Source organism: Propithecus coquereli, unplaced genomic scaffold, assembly GCF_000956105.1.
Source record: "Propithecus coquereli isolate 6110/MARCELLA unplaced genomic scaffold, Pcoq_1.0 Scaffold399, whole genome shotgun sequence".
Taxonomy (NCBI): domain Eukaryota; kingdom Metazoa; phylum Chordata; class Mammalia; order Primates; family Indriidae; genus Propithecus; species Propithecus coquereli.
In genome coordinates this window covers 132,728-144,158 of record NW_012149718.1, presented here as the reverse complement: position 1 = coordinate 144,158, position 11,431 = coordinate 132,728, and the positions used below count along the sequence as shown (strand labels likewise).

The following is an 11,431-nucleotide window of genomic DNA, read 5'->3' as shown; positions in this document are numbered from 1 at the left end:
TAAGTGTCATTACAAAAGAGTCAAAAAGTTAATAATTTAAAAGTTTATAAAGCTACAGTAAGCTAATTTATAATTGAAGGAAAAATACTTTTTTATAAATTTAGTGTAGCCTAAAAGTACAGTGTTTATAAAGTATACAACAGTGTATAATAAAGTCCTAGGTTTTCACATTCACTCACCACCCACACCCAGAGCAACTTCCAGTCACACACACTCCATTCATGGCAAATGACTGCTGTGGCTTGAATGTCTGTCCCCTGCAAAATTCATGCTGAAATTTAATCCCCAATGTAGCAATATTGAGAGGTGGGGCCTTTAAGAGGTGATTGGGTCATAAGGGCTCTTTCTCCATGAATGTATTAATCTATTCGTGGATTAATGGAATATAACGGGAATAGGACTGATGGCTTTATAACGAGGAAGAGAGACCTGCGCTAACACGCTGAGCTTCCTCGGCATACGATGCCCTGTGCCACCTTGGGACTCTGCAAAGAGTCCCCACCAGCAAGAAGACACTCACCAGATGCAGACCCTTGACCGTGGACTTCCCAGCCTTCATAATCCTAAGAAATTCCTTTTCTTTATAAATTACCCAGTTTTGGGTATTCTGTTATAAGCAACGGAAAACAGACTAAGACAGTGCCCTATACAGGCATACCATTTTAAATCTTTTATACTGTATTTTCCTGTACCTTTTCTATATTTACATATGTTTAGATACGTAAATACTTCCCATTGTGTTATAATTCCCTACAATATTCAGTACAGTCACATGCTGTGTAGGTTTATAGCCTAGCAGCAATAGACTATACCATATAGTCTAGGCGTGTAGTAGGCTATACTAGGTAGGTTTGTATAAGTAAAGTCTATGATCACACAATGATGCAATTGCCTAGTGACACATTTCTCAGAACATATTTCTGTCGTTAAGCAATGTTGACTATATACACCCAAGGAAATGAGAAAGGAATTTAAATGTTTTACTATAAAAAATCAACTAAACACAAAAGAAGGCAGTAATGCAGGAAATGAGGGACAAAAAAGCTATAAGGCACCTAGAGTACAAGTAGCAAACTGACAAAAGTAAGGCTGTCCTTATTAATAATTACTTTATATGTAAATAGTTTAAACTGTCCAATCAAAAGACAGAGATTGGCAGAATAGAAAAAACATAATCCAACTATATGTTGTCTACAAGAGACTCGCCTTACATCCAAAGACACAATAGATTGAGAATGAAAGAATGGAAAAAAATATTTCATGGAAATAGAAACCAAAAGAGAGCAGGAGTAGCTCTGGTAATGTCAGACAAAATAAGCTTTAAGTGAAAGATTATAAGAGACAAGGGCATTATATATTAATAAAAGATTCAATAAAGCAAGAGATGTAACAATTATAAACATTTACACATTCAATGACAAGCCATCAAAATGTATGCAGTGAAAACTGGTAGAATTGAAGGGAGAAACAGTTCTATAATAATTGTTGGCGGGGCGCGGGGTGGGGGGGGGCGGGCGCAGTGGCTCATGCCTGTAATCCCAGCACTCTGGGAGGCTGAGGCAGGAGGATCACTTGAGGTCAAGAGTTTGAGACCAGCCTGAGCAAGAGCAAGACCCCATCTCTACAAAAAAATAGAAAAATTAGCTGGGCATCGTGGTATCTGCCTATAGTCCCAGCTACTAAGGAGGCTGAGGCAGGAGGACTGCTTGAACCAGGAGTTTGAAGTTACAGTGAGCTAGGATGATCCCACTGCACTCCAGCCTGGGCAACAGAGCAAGATTCTCAAAAATAAGTAAAAACAAACAAAAAAATAGTTGGAGATGTCAGTGCCCCCTTCTCAGTAATGGATAGACCAGACAGAAAATAAATGAAGAAACAGAAGATTTAAACAACACAACAAACCAACTAGATCTAATAGACATATACAGAACACTCTACCCAGCAACAAAAACAGAATACACATTCTTCCTAAGGGCACAGGGGACATGTTCCAGGATAGACCATATGTTAGGCTATAAATAAAGTCTCAATAGATTGAAAAAGATATCATACAATGTCTCTTCTTGGACCATGATGGGATGATAGGAATTAATAACAGAAGGAAAACTGAAAAAATAAACAAATTTGTGGAAACTAACACACTGTTAATGGACCAGAGAAGAAACCACAAGGAAAATTAGAAGATACTTGGAGATAAATAAAAATGAAAACATAATGTACCAAAACTTATGGGACCCAGTAAAGGCAGCACTAAGGGGGAAATTTCTAGCTATAAATGTTTACACTAAAAACCAAGGAAAATCTCAAATTAACAACCTAACTTTACAGTTTAAGTAACTAGAAAAAGAACAAACTAAACTCAAAGCTAGCAAAAGCAAAGAAATAAATTTTAGGGCAGAAATAAAAGACAAGAGCAATAGAGAGAATCTATTGCCATGGTTTGAATGTTTGTTTCCTCCAAATCTGATGTTGAAATTTCATTGCCATTGTGATGGTGTTAGGATGGCAGCACCTTTAAGAGGTGTGTAGGCACGTCCCTCACGAACGGATCAGTGCCATCATCACAATAGTGGGCTCACTTCACAGGAGCGATGCTGTTAGAGGCAAGGTCGGCCCCCTCTTGCTCTCTCTGGCCCTTCCACCTTCTGCCGTGGGACGATGCAGCACAAAGGCCCTCGCTAGTATTATCTGAAACCAAAACCAAATAAACATCACAAGAAAACTACAAACCAGTATCTCTTATGAATAAGGACAGAAAAATCCTCAACAAAATACTAACAAACAAAATCCAGCAACATATAAAAAGAATTGTTACGCTATGACCAAGTAGGATTTATTCCAGGAATCTAAGGTTGGCTTAACATGTGAAAATCAATGAGTATAACATGCCATATCAATAGACTAAAAAACAAAACCACAGGGTCACCTTAATAAACACAGAAAAAGCTTTTGACAAAATCCAACACCCTGGGAATAGAAGGGAAGTTACTCAACCTGATAAAGGGCATCTACAAAAATCCCACAGCTAGCATCATACTTAGTGGGTACTTAATGAGTGCTTCCGCCCCACCCCTGCAAGCGGGAACACTCAGGGAGGGGATTGTACAAGATGTGGACGCCTTGAGGAGGAGATGGGGGCACTTAAGCCTATCGGCACACCACCCAGCACTCTTCCTTTCTTGAAGGAGGAGGCCGCAGTCCAGAGGGGCCCAACTGCAGTGAGCCTGGCAAGGGCAGTAATGTCCCCGCTCAGGCAGCCTCGGGTGTTAGATGTACGAGCCCTTGCCCACCCTCTGCCTTGCAGAGTCAACCCTTGAGTGAGGGACCTGCTATGCTGGGAGGGTGGGCACAATTCCTCCAGAAGAATCATCTAGGTAGACAGTGCTGCCTTGCTAACCTGGTGTCACTTAGATGAGAACCACCTGAGTTCTTGTTCAAACAGTCCCACAGCCAGACCCCCAGTCACGGCCCCCCAACCGCCTGCCCCGGGAGGCCTGGTGCTTGGGATACTTAGCAAGTATCCCAAGAGTTTTGTGCAGGGGGCTGTGGGGGTCATGTGATCCAGTACCGCATCTCCAGTGTCACCCTGTTCAACCTCTCACAGAAGAGGGAAGTTTTAGGAGTGGCCTCCACTGTGTGAGATGTACCCAGGGACCTGCATTTTAAATGAGCGGTACCAGTTTAGGGGGTCTGCAGAAAAGTTCCTTCTGGCCCAGCCAAGTCCAGCCTCCCTCCTGCAAGCCCGCGTGCCTGGGGGCATTGGGCTGTTTTTCGTGAGGAGAGTGCCAGCCTCATCCTCATGGCCTGTGCCCAGGCTCCAGGCTTGCCCGTGATAACCTGCTTGAACAATGTGTATTTTCCACACTCCTTAAGGGGGAGGCCAGCCCTTTTCTCCCCAAATGCAGTGAAAGCAGGTTGTGACAGTGTCTTGGTCAGGGTGCTAGTGGACATAGCCGTGAGGGTCACAGTTAAAGAGGCACAGGAACCCCTTCCCTTGGCCTTCAGAACCGAGAGCCTGGGCAGCCCCTGTCCTAACACACCTGGTCCCTGAAGCAGCCCGGCTCCTGGCACAGGGGCCGCACCAGGCAATGTCTAGGCTCTCGCTGGACAGGTGTGAAGGGCAAGTGGAACCTTCCCCTGATGCCCAGACATCTCTAGCTATCTGCAATTGCACGAATCCGAGTTGTGTCTGCGCCAGAGAAGGGCAGAATCCCTAAATTTGAGAACTCTGAAACAAACCCACCAACCCAGGGGTGTCCCAGAACTGCCTGGGAAGAGTTGCCACACCCTCTCGAGGGTCTTGGCGGGCGCTTGTGGGCTAAAGGGAGACCAGGGTGGGGCCCTGCAGGGCAGAGCTGCAGGGAACAGCTAATGGGCTCACGGGTGTCACACCGCAGACACCAACTGCCCACAGGGACCACCCGAGCGGGGCCCCAGTTGGCCTGGGAAGTTCGACTCCCTCGGTGGTTGCAGGAGGAGCAGCGCCGGGCCCGGAAAGAGGAGAATCCGGGACACTGGGCGGAGAGCCGGGGCTGGCGGGGAGACCTCCGCCGGCTCGGGCTGCGGCCTCGGGACAGGCGCGGGAGGTTCGGGCGCTCGGGAGGGTCTGAGGGTGAGCAAGGGGTCATGAAGCCGGGAGTCGGGGCCGGCCGGGGCCACCGACCACCCGGGACCGGGCAACTCCCGCTGCGACCTCGGCCAAGCCCGGCCCACTTCCGGGCACGGCCGGGCGGGCACGTGACGGGGCCGGGCCAATCGCAGCCCCCTCCCTGGTGATGGGCCCGGGGCGGGCACGTGACCCAGCCAGCCCGGAAGTTCTCGCGGGTCCCGGCCGGGTCCGGCCCTGGCTTTACTGGTGAGCGGGTTCCGCTCCGGGGGGTTTGTTGAAGTCAAATGCGAGCGGCCGGTTGGTGTCTGAATTTCCGAGCCTGCGCCCTTAGGAAAACGAAGCAGGAAGAGGGCGGCACGACTACCTGGAGTTTCCCGGCGGTGGTTTTCATACATTGCAACACCGCAGCGCCGAGGGCGGCCTTGGCCTCCGCGGCGGGCGCGCCGGGGCCCTCGGTGGTCTGCGGACCGGCGGGCTGACCCCGCTCCCCTCGGCCACCCCGGGCGGAGCCGGAACCCTGGCCCCGCGGCCCCCAGTGCGGGATTCTGAGTCTGGTTCTGATTAAACCGTCAGGGCTTGGTGCGTTTAGAGCTGTTAGCATGAAATGTTTACTCGGTCGTCGCAGCAAAGGGTCACCCCGCTCTTGGGTAGGTGGGACGGAACAGTCAGACCATCCAGCTGCTTTAGGCTTTATTTGCGCTGACGACGGACAGATTTAAGGACGGGCAGCCTTTTCAAATGATGGGGACAAGGCTTTGCGTGTTAAGATGCAGTGGAAGCCTCAAGGATGCCCGGGGTAATTTTTGGCAGTCAGTTTTGTTTTTTCTGAGTTAGGATTCTGCACAGCCATGGTGGTCTGTACAGCACATGTTTACGACTGAGAATTTCCTAAATGATCATGACCAAAAGTCGCTGGGACCAGACAGCTTACGCATGTGCCTAATACAGCAGAAATAATGGTGCAGGCCATTTGAAACAGCCCTTAGAGAGAGGCTGCCAGTTTTTCATTCACAAAGCAAATCAAGCTTCCTAAATAGCTACAACACGACTAGAGAGCTCAGCTTCTACTAGCCTGCAAGCCCTCGTTCTCTTCCTTTTGGGTGACCTCTGTTAAGGAGCAGCGGGCTGCTTTCTCCCTCTCACTCGTGCTCAAAGAACTCGTGGCAGGCGGTGGTAACCATGGCAACGAAGGCCATAAACTCCTGGAAGTCACATTCACCGTCTCCGTCATTGTCCAGTGTTTCCATGACTTTGTCCACAACCTCCTGCTCTTTGATTTCCTAAGAGAGAAAAGAGAAGTTGCCCAACTTGTTTTAAAATGGAATTTAGGGCCATGAAAATGAAAAGTTGGATGACTGATCGTTTGTATCAGAAATAACCTGAGATTCGAGAAATAAGATATCAAATGCAAGGTATCAGGAGAGACTTCTGTGGCCGGGGGCTGTTGGCCAGGCAGAAGTCTCTAGGGCCTGTGCCTGGACCTGGGCTACTTGAAAAGCCTGAATAGAGTAACCAAAATGTGAAAAACTGCAGGTTGTTATCCTTAAACAACTGACAAAAAATACAATCTAGATCAGCCTAAAGATGGTTTGAAATAAAAATGAACTTTGGGCCTCCTAAGTTTTTCATACGTTTCTGTGTGTGGAAGCTCCTGTAGTGAAGGCTTCCAGTGGAACTCAATGTTTCGAAAGTTCCTCTGTTGCTGAAATAACTCTTGGGAACATGTCCTGCATTTGTTAATGCCTTGTTCCTTTTCCCTCTTGAGTTGCTTTCCAGGTACTACGAGACTTTCCTGCGAGTTCTGCCCAAAGCCAAGCGAAGGGTGTGTTACTAAGTGATGTACAAAGTCTCAGAGAGCAAACCATGCAGGGCTGCAAGTGTGGTAGAAAGAATGTGGGTGTTGAACACAGAAGAGCACAAATGCAGACTGTTCACAGTAGCAAATCTCCAAACAGGGCAGCTTGGCTGAAAAGCATAGTGTAAGCATAGTGTACAGTGGCTGCCTTGAGTGTGAAACACGCAGAGGAGTGTGACGCCAGTGGAGGGTAGGGAGGGGCCCGAGAATGTCGGCAGAATGGGTGGAAGCAGGACATTAACTCCAGCCACGTGGGAGATCTGCTTCTGAACTGAAATGGCCTTGATAAAACCAAACCAGGAAATGTCCGTGGTGCCTTGATATGCTTACCACGAATTATTTATCATTTGTAAATTGTGGTTCTCACATGCTAAGCTTTTTCTGTGTTTTAAGATCAATAATTAGTAGCTACTATTTGTTGAACTTTCACTGTGCGGTAAGCACTCAACAGTCTCGTTTCATCCTTTTCATAGAAGAAGAAACTGGGACTTTCAAACTGCCAGGTCAGAAGGCAGAATTGGTGAGAGTAGATCCCTAATCACGGTGGGACAGCAGCTGCTCCATGAACTTGGATCCCTGAGAAAACCAGTCCCAGAGTCAGACTTGGGGGCGCCCCAGCGAGCCTGCAGGCCGTGTGCTCCCCTCTGGTGTGATGGCGCGTTTGGGTGGGAGAGGGGATAGGACCCCGGCCAGCCCTCCAGACAACACGCGCCGCTTTGCTGCTGGGACCCAGGGCTTTCCGTCCCGCGGTGAGCAGCTCGGGAGGGCGGCTCCCAACCCTGTGAGCAGGGCCCTGCCCCGGCCTCTCACCCAGAGTCAGCTCATGGTCAGACACCAGTGTGCTGGCTCTCTGGCCATTTCTCCCGTGTGTGAGTGGCCACGTGAGGGACCCAGGCGCTACATCTCACATGTACACGCGGCCGAGGGCAGAACAGGGGCTGTCGGGTCCAAGGGCAGTGGGGACAGTGAGTGGGGAAGCGAGTCCCTGATGTAGGTGTCTGGGCGGAAGAGTGGGAACTGCCTGGAGAAGGTGGGGTCACCAGGAGCCCCCAGGTAGCTTCCTAAGTCGGGCCCCCGACCAAACACAGGGCCTCGCTGGCATCCTGTTCTCCACGGAGCCACCTGGGAGGCCCCAGGGCTTCCCAAAGATGTGCACGGACCTCTGTCACCCCCTCAGTCGAGCGTCACAGTCACTCGTGGATGTGCCAGCCTGGGTGCGCCCGGAACAGAGGCCGCATCCGCCGGGCCTGTGTCTCGTGGTGCTGAGTCACTGGGTGCGCGTCTGGCGTCTTTATCTCCATGGTAAATAACATTTAGCGAAAGCCAAAGATAGCCTTTTCCCAAACACATTCCCAAAGTTTAACAGTTTCTTACAGTGGCCCATGGCTAAGTCATGAGTATTTTTTCATCCCATTCTGCCATCGTTATTGTTGTAAATCCTTAGATTTTTGGACAAAGGTCAGTATTCCCGTCTTTGCCTTTGCGGCAGCAGTTTTTCCTTGAGATACTGACTACACACACAGGACAGTCGACAGCAAGATGGAAACAAGGGGGCCACTAAGCGGCCTCCGTGACAAGGGCTCAGGTGTTCAGACAACTTTCAGATGCAAGCCAGGAGTCCCGAAACAACTGGAGTAACTGTCAGGGTGGCCCAGGAGATGGCGAGTACAGGTGGCTTTGTGAGTGGGAGGGGGAACGATACATTGCTGATTTTAAAAAGCAGACTCACCTCTAGAAAATGAGAGAGCTCGTTGTTGATGAGCTCCTTAAGCTCCGACTTCTTCAGCTTGTGCTTGTCACCCTCCCTCCCGGAATACTGGTGGAAAACGTCGATGAGGGCCACCACCGCCTTCTCCAGCTCCGACATCCTGGGGCCTGCAGAGGAAAGACGCCTCGTTTGTACCTAGAACAGCCAATGTGTCCTCCTCACAGACTCCAGCCCAACATGGGCAGGACTGGCCTTGGCTTGTGTCTCTGTGGGCTCAGACCAGGTGGGCATGGCCTGGGGCATCCTGGGAATTTGCACGGATGTCACAATCCGCCGGTCTGCCTCTTAGGTCCACCCCTCCCACTCCCTTCCTGGTTCCTGAGGTCACAGGGTCAAGTTCTCATGCCCTCCGCCTTGTGGTTAGGATGGGGCCAATCCGGCAGAGCAGGGACGGAATTCAGGGTTAGACTCCTCTCTGCTCTGCAGGACTCCAGGATGAAGTGACAGGGTGCAGGCAGCAAAGTGTCACCCGCAAGCTGTTAGAATTAACCAGAAAGCAGGAAGGCAAGTAGAGCAAAGTAAGAATATACAAGTCAATACATTCCTGTATTCTATCCACAAACAGAAAGCATAGCACAAAATATCCTATTCATCTGACAATGACATATTATCTAAGAATAAGTTTAGGAAGAAAACTGTAGGTCCTTCCAGAAGATTCTAAGGAAAATAAAATGTATGAACTCGTTTTCCTTTGAATTAATATATAAATTTAAGTCATTTTAAGTAAAAATATAAATGGGATTTTGTTTTTTTTTTTTGGTGGGTGAGAAACATGACAAAAACAGCTGTAAAATTTATCTGGAAAAATAAATGTAGAATTGCCACATTGTTTTTTTTAAGTAACAGTGGAAGGTGCTTGATCTACCAGAAACAGAAGTGTATCTTAAGGTCAAGATTAAACCGAGTGGCCCTGAGCCAGGGACAGGCAGAACGCAGCTCACAGTGGGGACAGGGCAGGGCTGCGTCTCTCTGCAGATCTCACAGGGCAGCTCTTCCTACTCCCTCCCAAACAGCACCAAGATCTCGCTCCTCGGCCCCAGAATGAGGCATGATCTGGCCCATCCTGGGAATGTGGCACATTTTCCAAAGGGCGGCTCCCAAAACAGACGCCCAGGCATAGAAGTTTACCAGCTTCTGCCGTGAGTTCTAATCATTAAACAAGGACCTCTGCACTGTCAAATAAAATTTAAAAATTAAATATTGTTGAAAAACCATTCCCATGTTGAATCTATCACATCTTAAAAATGATTTGGAATAAAATCTTTGGAATTCTATTTATTTCTGATCTTCCAAAGGAAATGGAATTGAAGATTTTTACGTCGGCCTGATCTTTGCTAACGTCGTCCTGTTAATAATCAGTGCATTTTGTTTTGCTCTTAAGTCCCTAAAAATCTGATACATCAATGAGATTTGTATCTATACAAATAGAGCAATTCAGACGGATCAAACCCTACCATTTCATACTTCCTTATACTTTGCACTCGAGTCTTCAATCATTGATACATATATTAGGAAACAACAAACAACAAGAAACTTTTCCGTCATTTTGATGCCTCTCCTCTCAAAGTCTGTGGTGATTTGGGGAAGAGGACGTGGAGTTATTTTCCTGTGAAGTATGACTATTGGGATTTTTACAAAGGAAAGGCATAAAACACGTATTCCATACATAAGAAAACCCTGCAAAATGTGGTTTTCTTCATAACCACATTATAAATTAATTTCAAAAATGTTTTTTTCTGTTAAATTCTTTCCTTTGACTTAAGAAACAGTTGGTGGTTTATAGCCTATCTTTTAAGAGCAATGGAAATAAATTCCATGTTTCCGTTGGAAATGAGAATCTTTGAACTTCAATGCCATAGAAAGACATGTCCGGAGGGTCCCTCGAGGGAAGGGGCTCTGCCTCCCTGAGAAACTGTGAACCTGAGGAATGTTAAAACCCACCATAAAACCCGATTTCTTTGACCCGATTCATAATTTATTCGTAAAGACCTTCTCAAGCGTCCTGTGATCTCCGTGGTGAGCAGGGGCCGTGGGGACCCTGGCATTTCAAACTGAGGGAGCCTGGAAAACCCAGAGGCAGTCGCTTGCCCAGCGCCAAGGAAGAATGAGGGAAGTGAGCGGCTGATTTGTGGCTAAACCAGCTTTAGTCTTTCCATGATCCTCAGCCCCGTGGGAAGCAAAAACCTCGCTCTTCAAAGTTAGAGAAGCAGCGATAGCCAAGCACCTCTGGGAGATGCCGACCTCTCCGCGCCCCAGGCCTGCGCCCCTCGCTGCCCAGGGCTGGCGCGGCCGGTGTCCACGGAGCAGCAGCGCACGCCCTGCCACGGACACTTCTGGGGGCTGCAGCTCGGTTTCCACCCTCTGGTCCCTCCCCCAGAAGAAAGAGCAGTTTCTTCCAAGTGTCCCCGAGTCGCCCCTCTCACCTCCTCGTGTCACCTCCTTGTCGTGGGTCCGGGTGACGGGAGCTGGGGCCGAGGCTGCTCTTATTCCCTCTCCCAGAGGCGGCGAGCCCTGGGCAGCAGCCAATGGCCGGGCAGGGGGCGGCCGCGCACAGGGCAGCGCTGACCGGGCCGGGCCTGCGGGCCGCTCGCTCAATGGCCGGAGGAAGGAGCGCCTGTGGGCAGGAAGTGAGGAGTCAGCTTTTTGTGCTGTTGTTTTATTTATTGCATGAATATTGATGTTCCTCTAAAGGCAAGGGTGGGGGTGGGAGAGGAGAGAGACTTGGATTGATGGGCTCAAACAAAGCAGTCGGCCGAGGAGCCAGCAGCTGCCCGCACAGGCTGGACGTGGGCGGTCTCCAGCGCAGCGAGCCCTTGAGCCTTTCTCCCTGTGCCAGCCTGCCCGGCCTGGCCCCCGCCGGCGTGTGACGCCCTGTGGCCACCAGCACTTGGCCGTGGCCAGCCCTGGGCTAAACGGGGCTGCTCAGAGAAGCCGCAGAGCCCGGCGTCTGCAGGGGCTAAAACCGCGGTAACCTGGACACTTGGCACTTTCAGGGACACTCCTCGACACAGCCAGCTGCACCCAGGGCCCTCCCCGCACCCCAGGCTGGAAGGTCACAGACTGTCAGAGCTCGGCCACGCTCTGTGTGGCAGGGCTGCAGAGGGGGCCTTGCGCGGAGGCCGTGACCAGCCACAGGAGCGCAAAGTCCAGATGTGCCGTCTTCAGTGGCATCTACTGAGCCTCCAGGTGGGCACCAGCT

The 11,431-nt window shown here is 49.6% G+C and overlaps 1 protein-coding gene across 1 annotated transcript; it reads right to left on the bottom strand.

Annotated features, from left to right (window-relative positions):
• Positions 1-5,569: 5,569 nt before the first annotated feature.
• On the bottom strand, positions 5,570-10,704 carry S100B (S100 calcium binding protein B). Its single transcript, XM_012652704.1, has 3 exons — positions 10,656-10,704; positions 8,194-8,339; positions 5,570-5,889 (listed from the first exon to the last, which is right to left on the bottom strand). The coding sequence occupies exons 2-3, from the start codon at positions 8,329-8,331 to the stop codon at positions 5,749-5,751; spliced, it is 279 nt and encodes a 92-aa protein (XP_012508158.1). The 5' UTR covers positions 8,332-8,339; positions 10,656-10,704; the 3' UTR covers positions 5,570-5,748.
• Positions 10,705-11,431: the final 727 nt, after the last annotated feature.

Coding starts and splice junctions, on each gene's coding strand:
- S100B (XM_012652704.1), bottom strand. CDS start 8,331: ATGTCGGAGCTGGAGAAGGCGGTGGTGGCCCTCATCGACGTTTTCCAC. Junction 5,890..8,193: donor AGCTCTCTCATTTTCTAGAG/GTGAGTCTGCTT, acceptor TTTCTCTCTTAG/GAAATCAAAGAGCAGGAGGT.